The 26,263-nt window shown below is 43.1% G+C and overlaps 1 protein-coding gene across 1 annotated transcript in view; it reads left to right on the top strand.

The window, feature by feature from the left end:
- Nucleotides 1–26,263, top strand: part of wdfy4 (WDFY family member 4) — a 225,644-nt gene that overhangs the window by 111,603 nt on the left and 87,778 nt on the right. Inside the window, exons 41-48 of the mRNA XM_067972622.1 lie at nucleotides 4,832–4,909; nucleotides 8,124–8,348; nucleotides 9,561–9,663; nucleotides 9,887–10,065; nucleotides 19,968–20,116; nucleotides 20,760–20,880; nucleotides 24,344–24,429; nucleotides 24,539–24,598. Coding sequence (XP_067828723.1) covers nucleotides 4,832–4,909; nucleotides 8,124–8,348; nucleotides 9,561–9,663; nucleotides 9,887–10,065; nucleotides 19,968–20,116; nucleotides 20,760–20,880; nucleotides 24,344–24,429; nucleotides 24,539–24,598 — 1,001 coding nt within the window. The remainder of the gene's footprint in view (nucleotides 1–4,831; nucleotides 4,910–8,123; nucleotides 8,349–9,560; nucleotides 9,664–9,886; nucleotides 10,066–19,967; nucleotides 20,117–20,759; nucleotides 20,881–24,343; nucleotides 24,430–24,538; nucleotides 24,599–26,263) is intronic.

Genomic DNA, 26,263 nt, shown 5'->3' with positions numbered 1-26,263 from the left:
ACCTGGTTGATCCCTTTAGACTACAAAGTATAAGATGGATCAGAACAGAAATCTGATCCATCTGCTCCCTGTGGGGAAGTGATCTAAAAAGACCTGGCCAATGACCAACTTGAGGCTAAATGCTCTTGCTGAGGGAAGTTCCTATCCATTAAAAGAAAGCCTCCAAAACAGCAGTGATGGCCCTCCTCCTGAGACTCAACAGGCAGGAATAGTTCATTGACATATAGATTAGCAGCTTGTGAAGAGGCCAGGTTTCCAAAGTCAGTAGAAACCAGCAGGAAATGGATGATGATAATTTGCTATTTTATGAATATGATATTTGAGACAATTTCTTGAAAGTGTGACGGACGCTTTACATGTGGCACTCTCAAGCTGTGGGAAGTTCTATGAACCTTAAGTCCCTAAAAGACAAAACTTGTAACGTAAATTCATTCTTAGAGTAAAAGAGGGCTGAGCTTCAATGTATCAAATGGCCTCTTCTCGTCCTTAACCGTTCTTATGCATTCGAAGTCTGAGTGCCTTGTTATAATTCCTGAAACCATTAATGTTAGCCCTTAACAGTCTCTCCAGGAAGTATACCTGAAGTTCATTCTGTCCAAGGTTTGTAGTAAAGCAGTGAGCTACAGATTCCATTTTAATCAGTAGGAGGCCAACTCTTGCTATATGCCTGTTTGCTTTTTGCAATAAATTTATTCGGGGTAACTTTAACTTTGGACGATGGTGTAAGGTGTTGAATTAGCCGCCCGTTAAACAACACGCCTGATTCCCCCTTCCATTCACTTCAATGGAAAGCAAAATTGGGCCTGGTTTATAAAGGGCGACCAATTCGTTATCACCCATTTTACACTATACACTATCGCCCAAAGTTACAATTACCCCAATTGTCTTTTTTTTAAAAGAGATTTCAGAGAATGCACCATAACTAAAGGAAAGTAAGAATTCTTCTCAGTCAGATATTCTGTTTATGAAACATATCAATATAGCACTTACTAAAATGTTATTATTTAAAGCCTTGTAGCTGCATCCTTCATGAGGTAGTAGAGTTGTTTGTTGTTGCTAATTTCCCCTCACTCAGTTTACTGGTTCCTGACTGGTGTGTAGATGCACAAACTCTCCAGTACCTCACTGTTCACCGTTCTTCATGTGTGAGGCTTGATTGACCTTGTGAGTCAACAAGCTATTATACTGGGGGTGGGCAGAACAGCTGAGCCCAATCCAGTCCTCATCTGACGTGCCCGCAGTGCACTTCCAGCAGAGAGTAACCAGGAATGGAAGCCCTGGCTGATACTCCCCCTCCCTAGCCCTGGATGTTGTGCCCCAACTAAGATCAGCTAACTCAAAAGACTAGCGAATCAAACCGACATCTCACTATGTCACCAGGGGAGCTATAGATCTGAAATCATATCTGAAGTAACTGAAGCAGTAGGGATGGATTTTAAATAATAACCAACCATACAGAGGACCTAGAATGAAAAAGGTCATGTTTAATTGTAGGAAATCAAATCATTATCGTTTGCTTCAGTATATTTTTGTTTTTTTATGGCCAACCAAGGGAGGGATCAGTGTGAGAAATTGAACACTATTTCCACTTTTGGCACTAGTGTCAGGGTCAGATCAGCCCAGATTAACAAAGGCCAGATGCAAAATTAAGTGCATTCTACTCTGTCCCAAGCCTCAGATGAGCTGCCTCCACTGTACAAGTGTGGGTCTATTTATTTCCCATGCCGGCAATCATTACTGCCTTTGCAAGCAAGACCTCCAACTGAGTGCCAGCCAACATGGCCCCAGAAGTTAATGTTTAGATGAACCTTCGGACTGAGAGCATTTCTTCTCCAAAAACCGTCAAAACAAAACTCAAAGGGGCAGGAAAGTCAGGGAAGTAATTTTGTTTAAATTATTCCCCCTTCATCCACTTGGAAAAATAGATGTTGATTTTAAAAAAAAACCTTGACATTTTTTTTTAAAAGGTCTGATGAATTTACTTTGTCAGTTATCCATTATGTTGTACCTCCATGTATCCAAGCTGCTCGGACGACAGGGAGGAGCCCTGTGCATCCTAGAGGGGCTCCATTCATTTAATTGGAGCTGCAAATTTGGATTAGCCTGAGAGCTACCAGACCCTGGGAGAACCCATGCACTCTGTACCCCATTGCAAATTATTTATATTTTAACAGAGACCTGAGATCTGGTTTTCTGTTAAAGCAGGAGTGTCCAAATTGTGTGACATCGTGGGCCACCTAGACGCAAATCATGGAGACTCAAGGGCCACACATAAAGTTTAAATCAATGTTACCATTAATCTGCATAGATGTCAAGCTTCAGATACTAACAGATCTAAGTGCTCTTATTTAAGATTTAGGCCACCAATGAGGCAACAACACTAAAAATATCCCTCTCTAAATCTCCAGACCCATAAAGTTCAATCAGGATGACGCCAGGAATAAAGAAAGATAGAAAGACTTGCATTTATATAGCGCCTTTCATGACCTCAGGACGTCCCAAAGCACTTTACAGCCAATTAAGTACTTTTGAAGTGTAGTCACTGTTGTAATGTAGGAAACACAGCCAATTTGCGCATAGCTAGGTCCCACAAACAGCAATGAGATAAATGACCAGATAATCTTTTTTTAGTGACGTTGGTTGAGGGATAATACTCCATTGTTCTTCTTCAAAGTAGTACCATGGGATCTTTTATGTCCACCTGAGATGGCAGATGGGGCCTCGGTTTAACATCTCATCTGAAAGACGGCGCCTCCGACAGTGCAGCACTCCCTCAGTAACGCCCTGGAGTGTCAGCCTAGATCTTGCACTCAAGTCTCTGGAATGGGACTTGAACCCACAACCATCTGACTCAAGTGAGAGGGCTACCAACTGAGCTATGGCTGACACCTTAAGAAACGTTAGCACCAATAGAACTGAATTGCATGGGCTTCATGGATGGGAATGCCAGCACTTGGAGGCTGCAAGTGACCCATTGGCTGCAGTTGGGACATCTCTGCTTTGATGTGAAGTTGTTACCAATATATTTTATGAATAAGCAATTGATGGACGAGCTTTCAACACAAAGTACTCGACTTTTATTCCCCTTTAACTTTCCTGCAGCACAAAGGCGTCCCAGCTCATTATGAAGCTATCAGTTCAAAATTCAAAGCAGGAGGCACTGTGACATTATCAGCTTAGTGACAGTGAACGAGCTGTTATGATACATCATCAGCAAAAATGATTGATCGGCTCAGTAACGAGGAATGACCTTGAATGACATTATTAGCTTAGCAACCGTAAAGGCCTCACTGCGGACCAGCTTGTATTTGTTTGATGGGTTAATTCCATGAGAGTTTCAGTTAAGTAACAATAATGTTTTGTCAGTGCATTGCTGTGACTAAAAGCTTAATGATCCTGTAAACAAACAAAATATAATCACAGCCTTCACGTTGCGCAGGCATTTCCTGCTGTGCGCTGCTAATGAATATAACTTATCAGTGGGGTATCTGGACTTGGCCATCCGCCAACTGCCATCTGTACCAACCAGAGGCTGTGCTTTCACACAGCAGGGAGAATATAATTGTATTTGCGTCTGCTATGTCACTCATACACGACCGCTGTACTAAAATAAGAGTGTCAAAATTAGAACCTAGTCAAGACTATTATAGTTTCTCACATGTAACAGACTGTTTTACATTGTAAATAAGGCCTCAAAACTTAGGTGTGTGATATTCGGTAATACTTTTTTTATGTTCTAAGCAAACCTCCAACTAACTTTTGCACTATTTAATGCTGGAGAATTGAACACAAGGCCCAAGTATGTGTTCTATGTGCATGTTTTATGTGATTTTTTTTTTTACAAGAGGCAGGGTGAAGTGTATATTACATGTGGTGTGGGTTATCTGTCAAAAAATTTAAATAAGCACCTTAACTTGGCTTTCACAGTATTTGTTACTGAATACAAAATATCGAATTGTACATTGCATATTTAAAATGTTTGCTTTTGTTTGCATCGAACATGTTTTTTTTTGTATATTAACCTATCTGGAATAATCCCTGAATTTTAGCTTCATGCTGGCTCATACGGGTGTAATTGTTCCATATTTTATTTACATGGCATTTACAATATTAATGCATTGAGTCCAGAGGCATTATGATACATATTAGTATAATAACATTACGTTCTTTAGGATTAGCATGTGTAGTTGAGGATGGGGAGGGTTTGGAGAAGAAAAATTGACTTACATTGGTACAGCACCTTTCATGATCGCAGGATGACCCAAAGCGCTTTATAACCAATGAAGTACTTTTGAAGTGTAGTCAGTGCTGTAATCTAGGAAACACGGCAGCCAATTTGTGCACAGTAAGATCCCACAAACAGCAATGTGGTAATGACCAGATTATCTGTCTTTTAGTAATGTTGGTTGAGGGATAAATATTGGCCAGGACACCAGGGAGAACTTCCCTACTCTTCTTCAAAATAGCGCCATGGGATCGTTTACATCCGCCTGAGAGGTCAGACAGGGCCTCGGTTTAACATCTCATCCGAAAGACGGCACCTCCGACAGTGCAGTACTCCATCAGTACTGCACTGGAGTGTCAGCCTAGATTTTGTGCTCAAGTCTCTGGAGAGGGGCTTGAACTCACAACCTTCTGACTCAGAAACAGCTTGGTGAGAAGGGGGCATCTTATTGCGTAGGCCGCTAAGGAGAGGGCACAGACTGATTGGTTCTTTCCCAGCTTTGAGTAGAGGCTGTACCTCACTCATGCCCACTGGATTTTAAATGTAGGTTTATTTGCTATTTACATGCTGACTCAACACACCTGTAACTTTTTTGTTTGTGTATAGGATTTCACAGTTAGTATGGATTCGCAAAGGAAAACTGGACAAGACATGTTTGCCAGCCTCCACAAGGAACATCTGCAGGTATTATCTCAGACAAACTGTTAGCGGCAATTGGATGAAAAATAGTCATTGTCCTGTTTGTCTTTAAAAGTGGAACTTTTCCCATTTGTCTCCAAAACGTAGATTGATTGTTGGTACCAAATTCTGCTGAATGCTGTGTTTGAATTTTATACAGGTATTATATGTATACACGGAACTCGTTAATCAAATTTCCAATTCTTTTTATTAGGCAAACTCAAAAATAACCTGGGACCCAATTTTCTAAATATTGGTAGAGCAGAAATCCATTTCTTTTCATGCCATTTTAACATATTGTGATGTGATGGCCCAGAGGTCGCATTTAATACAGGAAATTCCAAAAATCTTTGACCTTTGAACCAACTGCCCCAGGATACTCTCCATCTTGGTTTCCTCAGTTACACTGTAGTGATTGCATTTTTGGGGAATCTGATAAAATCTTCTTATAAAGGTCCCAGTTTGAATACCCAATCTGTGCTGCATTCACTGATAGATGGAAAGATAGAACAAATTAACTTGCATTTGTGTGGAGTCTTATCTTCAGGGCATTTCAAAGAACCCACAAACAACAGCGTGATAAATAACCAGATAATCTGTATTTTTAAGTGATGGAAGGATAAATATGGACAAGCCACAGGGAGGACTCCCATGCTCTTCTTTGAATAATGCATTGGGATCTTTTACATCCACCTGAGAGGGCAGATAAGGCCTTGGTTTAACATAACTTCCAAAAGACAGCACTTCCAACAATGGAGCACTCCCTCAGTGCTGCACGGAATTCTCAGCCTAGATTATATGCTCATGTTTATGGAGATGGGCTTGAACCCATGACCTTCTGATTTATTGACCAGAGTGCTATTACTGAGCCAAGGCTGACACTTGAGTCCCTTTGAGGTAGCACAGTTGATGTAGAGTGAAATGTGAAGATTCAGGACTGCGATTTTCATTCTGTCTTTGCCATTCTATGGTGTAAACGTGGCATTAAAATCATAACAAGGGTCTCAGACTACTAATGAATTATGAATACCTCATTGTAGGACCTTGCTGTGTGTAAATTGGCTGCCACATTTGCCTACATAACAACAATGACTAATTCATTGGTTGTGAAGTGCTTTAGGCTCCCTGAGGATGGGAAAGGAAATATATAAAGAAATAACTGGAGAGTAACACAGTGTTACTGCAGTGATGCTAGAGTAATAGTGTGTTACTCTTGTTTCAGACTTCATTTAAGGAAAGAAAGAATGCAACTTCTTTCTTCGATGGAGTCTGACGCTGGTAACACAGTATTGGCTTCTTTGCACCAGTTGGATCCAACACAATATCATAGAATCAAGACTTTGGAGTCTCCCTTGGGTGCCTTTCACCCTTCGGACCCATGGATTGTGTAGCAGTAGGTGGATATGTGTTGACTCCAGTATAGTCTCTGACATACATTTCTGCCCATACACAGAGGTGCTGCACGTTTCAGAGAGTGCCTGGGGTGACTGATGGTACCTGTTTAATGCCTCTAACTCATCTCGCCATGCTAATATTACAGGGGCAGTTAAAGTCAGGGGACCAAGAGTAGGACAAGCAGTCCATGGGAATCTAATGACCATTAACCGTTAGTATATATTAGCAGTTTAGGAAGAATGAAAGTGCATCGATGATCTGGGTCTGGGAAGGTATTTGCAGTGTCTTCAAGAATGTGACTAGGTTTTGTTTCAAGAAGCGCCATCCAAAACAGTCACTGCCTATACACGAAACTGGTATTTCAATGACGAGCCTCAAAATGACTGTTCGTGATATTAGCGTACGAACGCCAACACATTCCTCTCTCTGCTATTTTAACGGAGGCTTCGACCTGTTTATTCTAAATGGGTTAATAGCTCCGTCAAGGTAGTGAACAGAAGAATGTCATAGGAGCATGCTAAGCATTCGTAAGCTAATATTAGTCACTTCTAGGCTATGTTTCATTATTCTCGATGTGGAGATGCCGGTGATGGACTGGGGTTGACAATTGTAAACAATTTTACAACACCAAGTTATAGTCCAGCAATTTTATTGAAAATAACTGGAGAGTAACACAGTGTTACTGCAGTGATGCTAGAGTAATAGTGTGTTACTCTTGTTTCAGACTTCAGAAATAAAATTGCTGGACTATAACTTGGTGTTGTAAAATTGTTTACAATTTTCATTATTCTATTATTGTCTGATTCTATACTTCATTGTTACTTATCAAACTAACTTATCCATGATGTGGAGATGCCGGTGATGGACTGGGGTGGACAAATGTAAGGAATCTTACAACACCAGGTTATAGTCCAACAGTTTTATTTGAAAATCACAAGCTTTCGGAGGCTTTCTCCTTCATCACCTGACGAAGGAGAAAGCCTCCGAAAGCTTGTGATTTTCAAATAAAACTGTTGGACTATAACCTGGTGTTGTAAGATTCCTAACTTATCCTTGAATAGGTGGATAGTTAAAAGCTACATTGAAGTGTCAGCCTTGGCTCAGTGGTAGGACTCTCCCCTCTAAGTCAGAAGGTTGTGGGTTCAAACCCCGCTCTGGAGACTTGAGCACATAATTCAGACTGACATTCTACTGCAGTACTGAGGGAGTGCTGCACTGCCGAAGGTGCCGTCTTTCAGATGAGACGTTAAACCGAGGCCCTGCCTGCCCTCTCAGGTGGACGTAAAAGATCCCATGGCACTATTTTGCAGAAGATCTGGGCAGTTCTCCCCGGTGTCCTGGCCAACATTTATCACTCAACCAACATCACAGATTACATGGTCCTTGCTGTTCGTGGGACCTTGCTGTGCTCAAATTGGTTGTTGCATTTTCTAGATTACAGCAGTGACTACACTGCAAAAGTACTTATTAGTCTGTAAAGCGCTTTGGGACGTCCTGAGGCTGTGGAAGGTGCTATATAAATGCCAGTTCGTTCTTTCTTCTTTTACATTAAACTGTGTGCATTTGGGGCAGCCTTGTGAACTTTGAGATGAGGCCTAAGGCCTTTAATGAACTCTCTAGCATTTGTTAAATGAGTGGGACATGCCCCCCCCGGCCTTGCTTGATCCTCTATTTGCTTGTGACCTACAGCCTGTGCAATCCAGGACAACAAATACTGTGGAGTTTTTTTTTAAAAGGAAAAAGTGTGTATTTAAAGGAACAATTGAGATACCAGCTGTAAGCCGGGTAGACGCCATCTGTTGAGGCTTTTCACTTTTGTCCCCAGATGCAGCAATGCATTCTGAACCAAGCATCGAAAGACTGGGCGAAGATGGAACAACAGCTGCTTCAAGAGAAAGGATTATGGGGTCCTTCATCAGGGTCACAGCAGGATGCATGGATACTGGACATGGCTGAGGGCCCCAGTCGAATGAGGAAGAAGATGAGACGACATAGCATTTGCATCAATTATGCTTATGATGCATGTCGAAACAAAGAGGCCAAAAGTGAAGTAAGATTATATCTTTTGGATAATGCATTTAATCTTCAAGCAGAAACCCATGCATCATTGTCTAAGCCAGTGAAGTGGCACATATATTAACTAAGGGAGAAAATTAATTCCATGTGATCGCAATATTAAGTTGTGTCGTAAACATAGCCTTATTCTAATGGATGCTTAAGTAGAAAATGTAAAATTATAAAACAACAGTTTTCAGGGCACAGCTTTTATTACATGCATTAAAATAAACTATTAAAAAAAATGTTTGATTCGTTCCCCTAATAGTTACTCAAAAAGTGCCTCTTGCTGTATTGGAAGGTCTCTTGCTGGTAAAATTAGTAGTGAGAACACAAATCTGCACCTTAAGTAACATTAGATGTTAATTTTAGTTTCTTTTTACTGGCTGGAAATAAATTACTTTATTATAAAGAAGGTAAGCTCTTTGTCTCAGATTGTCCCTGTGACATGTTATTTTGGGCAAAAGTGAAAGGACTTTTAAGTGGCCTAGAGACAGAGGAGATAGAAATTGGACTTTGTTGTGCCTGTTTTATGGGTGTAAAACGGGCGCAACGAGGCCTAATTTCATGGATCAACATCCCAATTATGCCTGAAAAAAGTCCACCCGAAAATTTGGTTGGGCCATTTTGCATGTGTCCCTAGCAACAGCTTAAAACAGCCGTTGAGTCCCTTTACATAAATAAATGAAGGACCTAATGCCTGTTTTAGGCCCCCTGCCAAAATTTGTTTCGGGATGTGAGGAGCAGGATCCGGGCCTGCTGCTCCATTTAGGGTTCTTCAGTGGCTGCTGCGGCCTAAGCAACGGCCCTCCTAACAAAAACTTTAAAAAATTATTCCTGTGGAGCCAGGAGGAGCTGGAGTGCTCCCACAACTCCACAGTTTCTTGATTGCCCACCCCACCCCCCCACCTTCCCCCCCATTGATGCTCCGCCCCGGGACTTACCTTCAGGCCATCGCCATCGAGACAAGTAGCCCGAAATTCACCTTCTTCAAATGGGCGAACTGCCTGTGGAGGCCGGCAGTTCCCCCATTTGAAGAAGGTGAATTTCTTGTTAATGAGGCACAAGGCCCATTTCTGGGCTGTCCTTGGGCCTCCAGTTTGGCGTCGCTGCTGCACCGATTCTGGGCCTGAAAATGAGGCCCAAATTTCTACCCCATAGAATCGTTTTCGAAATTGTTGACTGACGGCATTTGTTTTCATTACAGATCAGCAAGGATCTTGCGCTCAATTTTGGGAAAGAGGAGTCTTACATGAAACTATGTTGTATGGAAGAAAATGTGGGAATAACCGACAACCAATTATACCCAGGTAAACGCTGGGAATTTGCAGCAACCCTTTTGTCATTTAATTTTTGTATCCTCTGCTTTTTGGGGGGGTGGGGTGGAATTAACTGCTCTTCCCAATTCAACTCAGTACCTAAAATACTGCTTGTCCTAGCCCTTTCTGCTCCTTTGTGGTAAGTATGTGAGTTACGATAAATTTGAATATAAAAGTCAGCTTTTTTTTTTCCCCTTCATTTTGAATTTACCAGAAAATGTACAAGCAGAATTGACGTTGAACACAGGGAAAGGAGACATCGATGAAAGAGGCATAGACTGCAATCAGCTGACATTCTTCCCCGCCCTTATCGATAGTGTCCAGTCACAAGAGTTCTTTGAGCAGTGTGTTGAGAGACAAGCCATTCTCCAGGTTTTGGATGAGAAAGAGAAGGTAAGGAATATATTTTTCAATGTTTTAAAGCTGATTGACCACGGTGCTTTTTATGGTTGGTATTAAGAGTAATCCTTAAAGTAAGTTGAAGTGATAAAATAGTTCATTTCGTTTTGAGATTTATGGAAGGTTGGCTGAATTTAACTTCAGCTAACTTCTGCCTATTGCTGTTCTGTCAGACTCTATCAGACATCAACGGCAATCGCATTTGTACAGTGCCTTTGATGTAGGAACACATCCCAAGGCACTTCAAAGAGTTGTAATAAAAATAGATGCTGAGCCAAAGAAGGAGATATTAGGAGAGCTGACCAAAATCATGGTCAAAGAGATTGGTTTTAAGGAGGGTAATATGAGGGAGAGGGAGGTGGTGTGGTTTAGGGGGGGGAATTGCAGAGGATGGGGTCCGGATGGTTGAAGGCATGGTGACCCATGGTGGGGCACTGAAGACACCAGATTCGGAGGAACGGAGAGTTCAGCGGATTTGTAGGGTCGGAGATGATTACAGAGATGGGGAGGGGCAAGGCCATGGAGGGATTTAAACAAGAGGATGAGAATTTTAAATAGGAGGCGATAGAAGAACGGGGGCCAATGTAGGTCAGTGAGGACAGGTATGACGTTCCTAAGTTTTCATGAATCTGTCGGCTGTTAATGATTGAAATACTGGAGCAGATTTCAATGGTCCTGCACCTGGACAAATTAGATCACCAACAAATAAAAGGTAACCGTGTGGGGAGGACCACACACCCATAAGGGATCCTGCCCGATTCTCCGTCCGTTAATTTCAATCGATGGAAAATCGAGTAGGCTCCCTCACCAACGATCTTCCTTTACCCGACGTGCAAGTACAGGAAAATCTGCCCTCGTGTTAACAGCCAGGTTTCCGATTTCTCTCCCCTCCCTAATGCTGATAGTCGTAGGTCGAAGTAGAGCAGTGGGTCCAACAAACCGTTAACTGATTCTCATTTTCTATGACAGTGCTGCCCACTAAGGGATGAGATACTTCGCTTGCTTTATCCACGCCAAAGGTTTTTTGTTTGATTGGAGGTGCAGCTGAACCTTTGTTGTTGATATTCTAGTGAGACCAGTAAAAAGATTTAAAGATATAGAGTCATGCAGCACAGAATGAGGCCATTCAGCCCATTGCTGCTGTGCTGGTTCTTTGAAAGAGCTATCCAAATAGTCCCACTCCCCTGCCCTTTCCCCATAACCTTGCAAACTTTTCCCCTTCAAGTATTTATCCAATTCCCTTTTGAAAATTACTATTGAATCTGCTTCCACCACCCTTTCAGGCAGTGCATTCCAGATCATAACAACTCGCTGTGTAAAAAAATTTTCTCCTCATCTCCCCTCTGGTTCTTTTGGCTTTTGTTGTAGAACTTTTCCTGCACCCCTGACTCTGCTTTTTGCAGCTATAGAACTTAAAGATGGTATTGCATGGAAAATTGCATATTTAGATGTTGTCCTTATCAGAAGGAGTTGAATTCAAAGTCAGGCAGTATTGGAGATCTGTGCAAAACCATTGCTGTACAGCAGTCGAAAATCCAGCCAACTCTTTGTGCAAATGGCCGGACCAGGTTTGGAGAGCGCAGTGAACAGTTGAACAAGAAGTGCCTCTTGTTAACACTGTAGCAACACATTCAACCGATCTGTATCTCCAAATCAGCATAAAACACAATAGCAAAGAGTCCGGGAGTGGGGGTTTGCAGAGTCCGGGAGTGGGGGTTTGCAGAGTCCGGGAGTGGGGGTTTGCAGAGTCCGGGAGTGGGGGTTTGCAGAGTCCGGGAGTGGGGGTTTGCAGAGTCCGGGAGTGGGGGTTTGCAGAGTCCGGGAGTGGGGGTTTGCAGAGTCCGGGATGTAGGATGGATTTCTTTTCCTAAGAATCACCCTCTTCTGGCACAGATAACTGACATGTGCGGTAAGTAAGGGATCTCTGACATCCTTCAGAAGGGAGCTGGACAAGTCCCTGAGAGCAGAGGATGCCGTAAATCAGGGAAAATAGTTGGGGGACAGCTGGGATTATTGATATGAATGACTTTGGCCTCCTGGTGCTTGTTTGCGTTGCCTTTGGGGTCAGAGAGGAATTTTCCTAAATTGGACTCGGGTTTTTCTGTCAGCAGCTTGTACAGAGAGTGGGGTTGTGCTAGGGTTGATGGTACATGTAGGCTGCACCATGTGTGGAGGCACCAGGCATCTTTCTCAGTCCTTTGTCGTATGTTTGCATGTTGATGCACTTGCAATTCTGACACCCTAATATTACCTATTCTCAGTTCTATGTTCAGAGAACAGCTCCTTCCTCATTAGAGGGATTATTCTGATGATAATCACTCTAGGTTCAATTTGCACACCAGATGTGCCTATTACCAGTCATAGACTCCATAAACCTCACATCCAGAATCTATAAACCGAACTCAAAGACCCTATAAAATGCACTCCCGGACTCTGCAAACCCCACTCTCGGACTCTGCAAACCCCACTCCCGGACTCTGCAACCCCCACTCCCTTACTCTGCAACCCCCACTCCCGGACTCTGCCAAACCCCACTCCCGGACTCTGTAACCCCGATTCTGCCAACCACACTCCCAGACTCTGTAACCCCGATTCTGCCAACCACGCTCCCAGACTCTGTAATCCTCACTCCCAGACTCTGTAATCCTCACTCCCAGATTCTGTAACCCTCACTCCCAGACTCTGTAATCCTCACTCCCAGACTCTGTAATCCTCACTCCCACATTCTGCCAACCACACTCCCAGATTCTGTAACCCTCACTCCCAGACTCTGTAACCCTCACTCCCAGACTCTGTAACCCTCACTCCCAGATTCTGCCAACCACACTCCCAGATTCTGCCAACCACACTCCCAGATTCTGCCAACCACACTCCCAGATTCTGCCAACCACACTCCCAGATTCTATAACCCTCACTCCCAGACTCTGTAACCCTCACTCCCAGACTCTGTAATCCTCACTCCCAGATTCTGCCAACCACACTCCCAGATTCTGCCAACCACACTCCCAGATTCTGTAACCCTCACTCCCAGATTCTGTAACCCTCACTCCCAGACTCTGTAACCCTCACTCCCAGACTCTGTAACCCTCACTCCCAGATTCTGCCAACCACACTCCCAGATTCTGCCAACCACACTCCCAGATTCTGTAATCCTCACTCCCAGATTCTGCCAACCACACTCCCAGATTCTGCCAACCACACTCCCAGATTCTGTAACCCTCACTCCCAGACTCTGTAACCCTCACTCCCAGACTCTGTAACCCTCACTCCCAGACTCTGTAACCCTCACTCCCAGACTCTGTAACCCTCACTCCCAGACTCTGTAACCCTCACTCCCAGACTCTGTAACCCTCACTCCCAGACTCTAACCCTCACTCCCAGACTCTGTAACCCTCACTCCCAGACTCTGTAACCCTCACTCCCAGACTCTGTAACCCTCACTCCCAGACTCTGTAACCCTCACTCCCAGACTCTGTAACCCTCACTCCCAGACTCTAACCCTCACTCCCAGACTCTGTAACCCTCACTCCCAGACTCTGTAACCCTCACTCCCAGACTCTGCCAACCACACTACCAGATTCTGCCAACCACACTCCCAGACTCTGCCAAGCTCACCCTGATCTCAACGACAGAAGCAGAAGATTATTATTTTCCCCAGTGCAGCATATTTGTCTAAAAAATAATTGTGCTGGGGTTGTAGCTGTATACTGTTAAGTTAATTGTCAATTCATATAATAGTCAATAATGACATTTTAAATTGTTCTTTTTTCTTTACTAAATTCTATTTCAGTCATTAATCATTATTATGTTAATGATGTCAATATGGCAGATGAGGTCTTTATGTGTACTTTAACATATGATGCTGATTGTATTTGTTGCTAGGCAGTAAATAGAAATAATTTTAATGGAGTATTGTTGACAGAAATTAAATAGTTTCAATTTTAAAGAAATTGATGCATAGCGTTCTTGCAGTAACAATGTATATTAATTTTCATAGTTTTAATTTAATTGTGGAAACCCCACAGCTTTTATTTCCTCTCAAATTTCCTGTCCTCTCCCGAAGACGCTGACTCTTGTTGACGTACGGGTACGGTGACCAGCAGCTCGTAGGTCCCCTGACTCTACTCTATGAGGGAGCAGGCTATTCAACGGGAAACAGAGCCACAGCAGAGTCTGATCCCGTTCTCACCCGATGCCTACGTGCACACATACGCAGGGGGTCACAAAATAGTGATTGGGAGTGGGAACTCTGACTGATTACTTTCCCCCTCTCCTGCGCCCAGGATCATCGGCCCCAGTGCCTCCACCACTGCTGTGACTGAGATTATCTGACTCAGCAGCGACTGGGGATTGAACCTGGCATATAATTTCTCCGTATGTCGCAGTAGTGCCACTCTGTAGTCTCCCTATCTCTGTGACCTCCTCCAGCCCTACAACCCTCTGAGATCTCTGCGCTCCTCTAATTCCGGCTTTTTGCGCCTCCCCGCTTTTCATCGCTGCACCAATGGCGGCCGGGCCTTCAGCTGTCTAGGCCCTAAGCCCTGGAATTCCCTCCCTAAATCTCTCCGCCTCTCTACCTCTCCTTTAAGACGCTCCTTAAAACCTGCCTTTGACCTGTCCTAATATCTCGTGGCTCGGTGTCAAATATTGTTTGATAACGTTCCTGTGAAGCGCCTTGGGACATTTTACCATATTAAAGGCGCTATATAAATGCAAGTCTGTTGTTGGGCAGTACATTTACCCATTGAGTCGCAAAGGGCAATCACCTATCAATATTTCTGAACAGTTTTAAAGTGTGATCTACATGGTGCAGATTCCTGACAATGACACCTCTTTAAATGGTTTGATTGCTGAGTAAAATCGTGTTAGGTTTATGTTAAGATCAATAATATTTATTTCTGCTATTCTTTATTATCCAGAGTAAATGGTTTCTTTTATATTCATTTTACCCCTTTAGCACTTTATAAGTATTTCTCAATGAAAGCATTTCCAAGCATGGTAGGAGTTACTTTTAAATAAACAGTATAGTTTCCTCTATTCCAGTGAGGACTGGGTCGGGCTCGAATGTGATGCCCCTTAAAGTCAAATAGCTCACTGACAGTCACTGTCTCGGCTTGCGCATAAAGAGTGGTCACTTGAGGTGAGTTACAGGAGAGCTGTCACTGCCCCAGGGACCTTATCCAGTATGAATCAGCACCTTCGGGAACAGAGGGAGAGAATTTTAGCTGAAGAAATTTAATAGGATCGGAACTAAAGAGGCGAAAGAAAAAGAAGCTATTAAAATGAGTATTGCCTGTGTACCTCTGGTAGAGCATTTCTATAATAGCTGTCCTCACAGTTCATGTTACAACACTGATGCTTCTGGAGGCTGTATTATTTGATTTATATTAATTGCCCTTTGCTACGAGCAACTTATGTACCACATATGGCTGGTGTTTGTAAGTCAGGGGGGATTTGCTGTATCTGTCATGGTTGGGCTGCAAAGGAACAGGTGCGACTAGGTGCAGCAAGTGAACTGGATAATATAATTAACAGCAGTTATTTATGCCGTGCTCGAATCTGTTTATCTTTTTAAAAAAGTAGTTACGCCGCAAATTACCAAGTAGATACTGTATAATATTTCAGTATTATTTATACTAAGATATATAAATTATTTTATAAATATAATCATGTGTCTAAGCCAGCTGCAGGGGACATTGTGATGGAAGCAAAGTATTCTTTAGATAAATAGAGAGCGCGGGAGATATAGACCCTTTCTATAATTTGGAATTTATAAAGGCATGTTATCAGAAAGGGTCGGTTTCTCTAACAGTGCATCAGGGAGTGGTGAAGAAGGATTACTATATCGAGAGCATCTGCCATGGGGGCCAGTGAAAGTCATAATTATTTTCACAAGTAGTTATGAGTGGATTATAGTCCGTTTCATAATTTGAGATATTTATTATATTTTGATGCGACTGATGGCATATTTTACTAATAATATCTATAGTATGCCTTGGATTGAAAAAAACAAACCGAATCATCCTTTTGGACATTTTGTAAACTCAGGAAAATGACAGTGGGAGTTGTTTCATTATCACAGTATTGGATCTGGAAATCTGACTCTGAACTTCTGCTGGGAATTTTTCATTCATTAATAAACCAAGAATAATGAGTCCTTTTTGTTGAATTACGAAACAATAATCCAATCAAGGACTTAAGAGAATGTCACAAACCACATGGGCAAAACTCAGCTGGTTTATGTTTGTCATGTGAGCCCAGGTTTGGATTATTGTAAATCACCAAAATGGCTGCTGCTGTTGGTCATCGTTGATTTTCTGCGGCATTGCTCAGTGACAAAAGAAAAACAGAAGTGTCTCGCCTTTCTTGTAACTGTTTCTCTGTCTCCAACTCTAATTCTTTTTTTGTCCCCCTTTCTCTGTCTTTCTGCTTCTTGTCCATTCTTTCTGTCTGCAATAGATCGCTCTGTATGAATCTGTGATCCATTAGCTTTATGTGACCAATGCTTCGAATTTAAAATTCTCATCCACGTGTTCAAATCCCTCCATGGCCTCACCCGCTCCCTATCTCTGTAACCTCCTTCAGACCTACAACCCTCTGAGAACTCGGTGTTTCTCCAATTCTGACCTCTCGCACATTCCCAGTTTCCTTTGCCCCACCATTAACAGCCATGCCTTCAGCTATCAAGGCCCTAAACTCTGGAATTCCCTCCATGAACCTCTCTGCCTCTCCACCTCTCCCCCCTCCTTTAAGATGCTTTTAATTTCTATCTCTGACCAAGCATTTGGTGACCTGTCCCAGGGTCTCCTTCTTTGGCTCGGTATCATTTTTTCTCTAATTACACTCCTGTGAAGCGTCCTGGGACATTTTACTACGTTAAAGGCACTATATAAATGCAAGTTGGTGTTGTTGTCTGTTAGTCTTCTGTGAGTTGATTATAAAGTGAGACCTCTCTGTGTGTCTCACTGTTCCAGACTCAAATTACCTAAACTGACCTCTAGTGAGAGGTGGAGGCAAAGGTTGACTTCTGACCCCCCACCCCGTGACTGCTGCCAAGCAAAGTTACAACTGTGAATAAGAACCCAGCCCACCACCCCCACCCACCCCCACACTCTTTTGGTGGAAGAATTGTACAGATGTGAAAATTAGCCCTTAAATGCTGAAAAGAGAAGACTGGAGACAGATGTTGAAAAATTGGTCAGACAAGAAGGATGGCCAATCAGAAAGTCCTTGAACTAGCACAAGAGAAGGGGAAGTGATGGGGCTCTTTATGATTTGAACAGTGATATACTGTAGGGACATTACTAAGAAGTCACAAGTAAAGTTGCTGGGGTTGTTCCTGTTTGGAAAGGTTAATAGGTCAAGGGGTCAAGGAGTAGGCAAGGAAAAACGATACGAATGGTGCGATGAAATGGACCGATGTAATTTCAGGGACCAGTACAATCCACCCATGGAGAGACTAAAAAATATGGAGTGCACTGGTCCCTACCCTCCAGAGTGGAGAAGACCGGAAGAGAGAGGGAGAGGGAGAGTGAAGGTATGTTCAGGTACAGAATGCACTCAAGCTCTACAAGTTGGTGATACCCTTAGGAATCCCTGAGTCTGTGAAGCACAGGGTTGATTTCATGATGCCAAGTTCTCAGCAGAGAGCCACACTTGCGGGCAATGCATCATGGGAAATCGCAGGCCCACCATCCGCAATTGTCCACCCGTTAGTTTTAGTAGTCGGAAAACCTTGGGCTGTGCGAGCCCAAATGCCTGATACGATGCGCAAAGGCGAAGTCAGAAAATGACCCCTTTTGTATGGTCTTCACTGGCTGAGACATAAAGAACATAGTGAGAGGCAGGAGTAGGCCATTGACCCATCTACCCGACCCATCCAACTCACCACACCTTAATGCCTATGCTATTTGCTGACAGGAACTTTTCTGGTCCCTTTAATTTATGTAATTTATGAAGTTCATTCAGCTGCTGATTAGTATGTGTTGTTAGCGGACAGCCGGCAATAATTAAATCGAGAAGTTCTTTTAATTTCTTAAATCGTTGGCATAACTGTGGAATAAGTTACACAGTTATAATGCAACAGGGAGCCCATGGCAATGCCCTTATCTCAGAACATGCCACAATGGAGCTGAACGGCTCACTGTTGACTGAAAGGTGATTGCTTGATAATATGGGATGAACAGAATGTTCTAGGCTGGGCGCAAAGCACGAAGAATAGTTTCAGTGGTGGACTGCCACAGATAAAGTGGCTGTGCCTCTGGTGTACTAGTAAGAGAATTCAGTGGGATTTGTTCTTTATATCGTGCACCCAAGCACACAGTATCCCCTGCATTGGTAATTAGCAAAACTTAAAAGGGAAGGAGAACTGGAGGGTCTCTGTCACATTGCTGGTACAGTGTAGAGGGAGCTTTACTCCACATCTGACCCAAGTTACATCTAATCAGGGACCGCTCAAGACTGAGATTAATCTCAGTCTTGAGCGGTCCCTGATTAGATGTAACTTGGGTCAGATGTGGAGTAAAGCTCCCTCTACACTGTACCAGCAATGTGACAGAGACCCTCCAGTTCTCCTTCCCTAGTCCACAAGGTACCATGTCTGCCACCAGTGAGTGTTGGAGGAATGTGGGCAGCACGCCTGCAATTCTGAGCTGGTAGCGAGAGGGCTACCTTGTTGCTGGCAAGGAGTTGGAAAATTTACACGCGGGTGTGGAATGTGCTGCAGTCCAAGCACTAGCATCTCGACTACCTGAGCACAAACGCTCCCAAAATAATCAACGGATATTGCTCTTGTACAGTAGGACTTCACTCTACAGAAGACACTGGACTAGGTCCCATTCAGTCATTAGAACATACAGAAAGAAGGGTGGGAAAAGACCATCCAATTCATCAAGCAGGCCTCATCCAGACATTATGCAGCCACATGCACCATTTACCCATCCCATTTTCATGCAATTTCTTGGCAGAGGCGAAAAATCTCCGGTAAATTTCTTTCTCACCACAACACACCTCCGCCAAGACAATCAAGCAAATCCAAAAATTGTTGTGCCAATGGTGTGGGAAGTATGCAAGAAGGCTCAGCACTGCCTGATTCCAGTGCTCCTGAAGGCTGGATTCTGTCTGATTCCAGTGCTCCTGAAGACTGGACTCTGCCTGATTCCAGTGCTCCTGAAGACTGGACTCTCTCTGATTCCAGTGCTCCTGAAGACTGGACTCTGTCTGATTCCAGTGCTCCTGAAGGCTGGACTCTGCCTGATTCCAGTGCTCCTGAAGACTGGACTCTGCCTGATTCCAGTGCTCCTGAAGGCTGGACTCTGCCTGATTCCAGTGCTCCTGAAGGCTGGACTCTGCCTGATTCCAGTGCTCCTGAAGACTGGACTCTGCCTGATTCCAGTGCTCCTGAAGGCTGGACTCTGCCTGATTCCAGTGCTCCTGACGACTGGACTCTGTCTGATTCCAGTGCTCCTGAAGGCTGGACTCTGCCTGATTCCAGTGCTCCTAAAGACTGGACTCTGCCTGATTCCAGTGCTCCTGAAGACTGGACTCTGCCTGATTCCAGTGCTCCTGAAGGCTGGACTCTGCCTGATTCCAGTGCTCCTGAAGACTGGACTCTGTCTGATTCCAGTGCTCCTAAAGACTGGACTCTGCCTGATTCCAGTGCTCCTGAAGACTGGACTCTGCCTGATTCCAGTGCTCCTGAAGGCTGGACTCTGCCTGATTCCAGTGCTCCTAAAGGTTGACCCCTGCCAGAGTTAATCTGTTCTAAGTGCGTTAACTGCTTAAGGAAAATAGTGGACAAAGGAATTTCATATTACGGTGTGAACAAGTTCAGTTGTTAGTATTGCACAGTATTAGTTTAATGCTTCCTCTCATTGTAATAAGGCATTCTTTCACAGATCGACACGAAATACTCCCTAATTGTTGCTGACGGCCATTTGCTGATGGAAGGTGTTCTGCTTTTTGGTAGAAATCACTTCTACGTTTGTGAGAATTTCACACTGTCCGCTTCTGGCGACGTTTACTGCATTAATCACCATCCTTCGAGGTAATCATTTATATGATATACAACTTAACCGTTTATACCTTTTTACAGTCAGTTTGTGGCAGAGGCTGTAGTGGGGAACATAGATAGATCTTGTCCCCAAATCATTGCCCTGTGTTACCAAATGTGCGGTGCACCGGTGGATAAAGACGTCATTGTATTTATAGAGAAAACTTCAGTCCCTAAGTTGAATTCCTGGTCTGTGTTGAATTATCTGATCTCAGCTTGGGTGGCAGAAAGGGCACGAGAATTGGCCTCAGTATTTCTTTGGCTACAGAAGGGGAAATTCCCTCCGGGATTCCTGCCAGGAAGTGTACATGGGTGGGCACTGCATGACATTAGGATCAGGCTCGGGTGGCCCTCACTGGAAGGACATCCACTTGAACGAGGGACATCTGGTAGCTATGGAAACGGCCCCAGCATGAGACAGTACCTTCAATTGGGGCAAGGGGAGCAGTTCAAGGAGGCGGCTCACCACCACCTTCTCAAGGGCAATTAGGGATGGGCAATAAATGCTGGCCTCGCCAGCGACGCCCACATCCCATGAACGAATAAAAAAAAAGGCGAAGTGCTTTATTTCAAAGAAAATGCCCAAGTACTTGTTGGGCTTTTAACAAGTTAATGTCACCCTGTTTTTCCATTACAGTATTAATGATTCCTACATTTACGACATGTGCAATAAAGAAACAAGTGGGAAAAATCAGAAGTGTTCCAGATATTCATACAATGAAGTTCATGAAATCCACCATCTTCGCTTCCTCCTTCAGGTAATCGAAGGATTCAGTTATCTGTGATATGCTATCAGGAGAAATAGAATTCCTGCTGTGTGTTTATATGATGTGATTGGTCCGTGTAACATATGTGCAATAAGCATATCAAGCAATGGGATTTATTTTCTGTGGTTGCAGTAACGTTAGTATAAAGCAGGTTTTCCTAGCTTTAATATTAAAACAAGAACACCTAATCAATAAATCTAATTATTTAAAACACTATGGAGGTGAAATTGGACTTGGGCGGGGATGTAAAACAGGCGGAATTGCAAAGTAGGAAGGCATCTTGGCAATTATTCAGAAGTCAGAACAATTGTTCTTAAGCTGTTTATAATGTCTGCAGTTAATAGACAATTATTTTTATTACAGTCCACATCCAGTTTTCTCCTCTCGACTGTCCTGAAGGTGTTGACTCAGACTGGGGAATGGTTTCAAGGGCACAACATATCTGTTACCTCACCCAAGGGGCCGTCCTTCGTGTGCGAGCTCAGGCTGCAAGTGTTCCCAGTTTGTTTGACTCTGGCGGGCATCCCAGTTTTTTTTAATAGGACAACTTACGCGCATTGATGTTTAAAACAGTACTTCACCTAAATATTTTCTAAATTGGCTAAATATTTTGCAAGGAGTAACAAGCTGGTTTAAACATTGCGCAGTGTATCAGAAACTTTTGCTACAATACTAAATTTTCCTTCCTCTCCATAATTTTTACCAATTTTTTTTTTCTCAACTGCTTCCCATACCAGTTTCACCAATCCACCACTGATAATATCGACCCCTGCTGGCACACTGTCACACAGGTGACAGGCACCCTTCAGTACCCCAGCTAGGTGGCCATCCTTCACGCGGGAGAGTTGACGGTGAGTGCCGTCGGACTATTTGACAGCAGAAGGCATCACAACCGTTCACCTGCATGTACACTCGCTCGGAGGAGAAGTGGCTACATAACAATCAGGGGCAGGAACACTCAGTTTCTGTCCCCTTCCTAATCCAGGGGTACAGGGGCTGATTATAACAACCCCCCCTCCCACCACAGCCGCACCAACCAAGATCAACTAGCTCAGTACAGCTCACAGATGGAAGGGACCTTCTCCTCAGTAGGGTTTCGGATCCTCACTGGACAGACCCGAACAATCTTTTCAATCAGTCTGTTGACACTTTCTACAGGGCCTATGAAAAACTTGGCCAGGAATCTCTCTCAAACTGCACAAGCGCACAAAGAACATTTATTTCTTCTAAAGTGCAAGTGATGTAGCTAAACAACTGTTTGTCATTTTCAACAGAGAGATTAACTGAGTTAGTCAGAAAGGCTTAAAATATGCCCAGAAGCAAAATGCACAATTTTCCCATCACGGTTATCATTTCTGCTCAGCCAGAAGTTTTAAAAATAATTAGTCCCAAGCTTGCTTTGTGGTTCCATACTTCACGTTGTCAAGCATATAGATGTAATTTTTGTGAGGAAAACAAGGGTTTGATTTCACCCCCCCCCATCCCAAAATAACCTTAACCCATCTCTCCTTTCAGGAATAAACTGGAAAACTGTCCTCTCCCATCCAATTGGAAAAGGCTATTCCTACACTGTCAAGGACTAACTTTCCCAGATCACATTGTCATTCCTGTTGTTATTACTTTTCTTGAGAACAGATCTTTTAAAAATACTTACTCTTCTTCTCCTATCTTTTCTTTACTCCCTGGTTTGAGGAGTGGGTACGAGTGCATGGGTGGGTAGTTAGCCATGGCTCAATGGTAGCACACTCACCTCTGAGTCAGAAGCTTGTGGGTTCATAGACTCGCTCCAGAGACTTGAGCACATAATCCAGGGTAACACTTCAGTACAGTGCTGGACTGTTGGAGGTGCTATTTTTCAGATGAGATGTTAAGCCCTCTCAGGTGGATGTAAAAGATCCCATGGCACTATTTCAAAGAAGGGCAGGGGAGTTCTCCCAGGTGTTCTGGCCAATATTTATCCCTCAAACAACATCACTAAAACAGATTATCTGGTCATTATCACATTGCTGTTTGTGGGATCTTGCTGTGCGCAAATTGGCTGCCATGTTTCCTACATTACAACAGTGACGACACTTCAAAAGTACTTCATTGGCTGTAAAGAGCTTTGGGGCGCCCTGAGGTTATGAAAGGCGCTATATAAATTCAAGTCTTTCTTTTTACTCTCAGAGCTTTGTCAGTGTCAGTGTCCAACACTGTGACAGGATCTGAGGACAAGGCTACTGAATTTTTCACTATCTTCCTACAGGAAAGGCCTGCTCATTGTGTTAAATGGAAAGTTGCTTCCAGGCTGGCATTGCACATCTCTTGGGAACCAGCCAAAGAGCAGCATTGGTGGGAGTTAGGAGCAGATTACCTGCCCATCTCTCTGCCACAGTAGGTAATAGCATCACAAGACCTAAGAATAAGGAGTTAGAGATAAGCTCCCCCTAGTGGCTAAGTTGGTAAATCATTGAATCATAGAAAGGTTACAGCACGGAAGGAGGCCATTCGGCCCATTGAGTCCGCACCGGTTCTATGCAAGAGCAATCCAGCTAGCCCCACTCCCCCGTCCTATCCCCGTAGCCCTGCAAATTTTTTACTTTCAAATAATTATCCGTTCCCTTTTGAAGGCTATGATTGAATCTGCCTCCACCACCCCCTCTGGCAGTGCATTCCAGATCCTAACCACTCGCTGTGTAAAAACGTTTTTCCTCATGGTTCTTTTGCCAATCACCTTAAATCTATGCCCTCTGGTTCTTGACCCTTCCGCCAATGGGAACAGTTTCTCTCTATCTACTCTGTCTAGACCCTTCATGATTTTGAACACCTCGATCAAATCTCCTCGCAAACTTCTCTGTTCCAAGGAGAACAACCCCAGCTTCTCCAGTCTATCCACGTAACTAAAGTCCCTCATCTCTGGAATCATTCTAGTAAATCTCTTCTACACCGTCTCTAAGGCCTTCACATCTTTGCTAAAGTCCTGTGCCCAGAACTGGACACAATACTCCACTGCCTGATGTGGTACAGACCCATACAGATCAGAAAAGCCGTTGGATTGTTGAGCTAGCTGATCTCAGACAGGGTGGCGGTAAGTTGGCCTCATTGCTCCTGGATTAAGGAGAGGGGAAATCAGCTGACATTCCAACTCCTGACCATCGTCAAATAACTCCTGTTGGAAAGTGTGCATGTGTGGGCAAGCAGTGGGAAGATGATTGGACTCGACTGGAATGGCACCCAATGTTGAATGGCTCACACAAGAGGGATAGCTGCTCGGATGAGGACTGCCAGTATCCGTGGAATCATTCCACAACAGACAACATTAATTAAAGGGCCACTCACCCTCACCGAGAAATAAAGCACTGCAGTCACTTTACTGTGTATCATTCAACTTTGATTTAACTGTTTTACGCTAAGTAATTTAATTGAGATAATAGGTTTAATAATCTTTACGTGATTGTTTATTCTTGCCCTTTAGGACATCGCACTTGAAATCTTTTTAAAGAATGGATTTTCAAAGTTCCTTATTTTCCATAAAAACGACAGGAAAAAGGTCTTTAAAAAGTAAGTAACTCTAAATATGGTACATGGTCCCTCCAACCAACTAACTTTTGTGTGGTTATTTTCCACTGAATTTCTCGTTGGTTAATTTTTTCTCTTCATTTTCTTTCAGATTCCGCCATGCAATGCCTTCAATTAAGAAAGGAAAAACAGATGCCAGTAAAAATGTAGGGTGAGTTCACACATTGCGTGGAGATTACCTGACTGCTATATTTGGAATGTGCTTCCTTCAAGATTGTAGATCTGTTTTGTTGCACTTGAGGAGCAAAATTAGAGAGGGTCAATCGAGTCATTTTAGGGAAAAGTGGATAAACTCTTGAAGCATAGCAAGATACAGGACTGTAGGGAGAGGGCAGGGCAGTGGGTTAGATTTGGATTGCTCTAAGAAAGAGCCGACACAAATACCATTAGTCGAATGGCCCCGTTCTGTGCAGCGAACATTGGTTCTATTACTCAACAACTGGTTCTTGTGTAAGACGTTATATATTATTCAACTTGGCTTTTAAAATATAATTATGGGTTCTTGGGCTTTTAATAGTTTTTTCTGTGTGTGGAATCCTCCATTGTGGTGTTTATATCAGTAAAGTCCTTTCATAATGAAGGTTTGTTTACCACAGCAAACTAACACCTGCTCAAGGTTTTCCCCATATAAGGAGCCAGATGACTGAGGATTAATAATTTACAGTTGGACAAAATGTGTACCCAATAAAGGAATTTATATAACACCTTTTATCACAGAAACATCCCTAAGTACTTCATTTGCGATGATTTGCGACCACTGTTGTTATGCAGGTGAATACAACAGTGACTGCACTACAAAAGTACTTCATTGGCTGTAAAGTGCTTTTGGACGAAAGATGTCATATAAATGCAAGTCTTTCTTTCTTTAATGCAACAGCTATTTTGTCCATAACAATGTCTCACAAACAATAAGCGAATGAGCCAGTTCATCTATTTTTCTTGTTGTTGGATGAGGGATAAATGTTGGCCAGGTCACCAGGAGAGCTCCCTGCTGTTCTTGAGATAGAGCTGTGGGATCTTTAACATCTAATTGAACCACTAGAACAGGCAGACAGGGCCTCAGATTAACATCTCAACCTGAAGGACGGCACCTCTAGCAATGCAGCACTTCCTCAGTGCTGCAATGAAGAATCAGCCCCCGATATATGGACATTTTGAAGCCATTAACAAAGGTGGAAAAGAACATTGATTTTTGTGTGATTATTGACCATTCCCTGAAAGTATCCAATCAATATGAAGCTGTTACTAACTAGACTAATCTTGTACTTACTGGACTCCATCTCAGGGCCATTTGACTGTAAGTTGAAACAAGTCATTGTAACCTTGAATAGATTGTTAGTTTGGATACATTTGCAATATTCTTTGTAGTTTTGGACACTCCACCTTGAAAAGGATGTTGATATATTAGAGAGGCTTCAGAAAAGAGTGACAAGGAAGTTCCTGAAACAGTGCCCTTAGTGTTTTATATACTTGATTTGTGATGTTATATACAGGTGTTTTATACTTGCAGGTTATAATGCTGGTGGTTAGCAACAGAAGATAATACTACAGTAAGAACTTGCATAGAAAAGGTTAGAGATGGTAAAAATCAGAATCTTAATACAAAATGACTGGGAATGTACACAGACCTCCAGTTGTGTTACATGGAACAATACAGTTGAGTCTTGCAGTCAAAGACATCCAGTTATTAAAAATTGTTCATAAATCCAAAATGTCTGCAAGTTTGAGATTTTGTCCTTTTCAATGATTAATATTTTCCATTGAATGTGAAAATTGTACATTCATATCTGTGATTTATTTTGTGAAAGTGTACATC

Source organism: Heptranchias perlo, chromosome 36, assembly GCF_035084215.1.
Source record: "Heptranchias perlo isolate sHepPer1 chromosome 36, sHepPer1.hap1, whole genome shotgun sequence".
Taxonomy (NCBI): Eukaryota; Metazoa; Chordata; class Chondrichthyes; order Hexanchiformes; family Hexanchidae; genus Heptranchias; species Heptranchias perlo.
The sequence above is the reverse complement of the archived record's forward strand: the minus strand, read 5'-3'. Positions and strand labels throughout refer to the sequence as shown.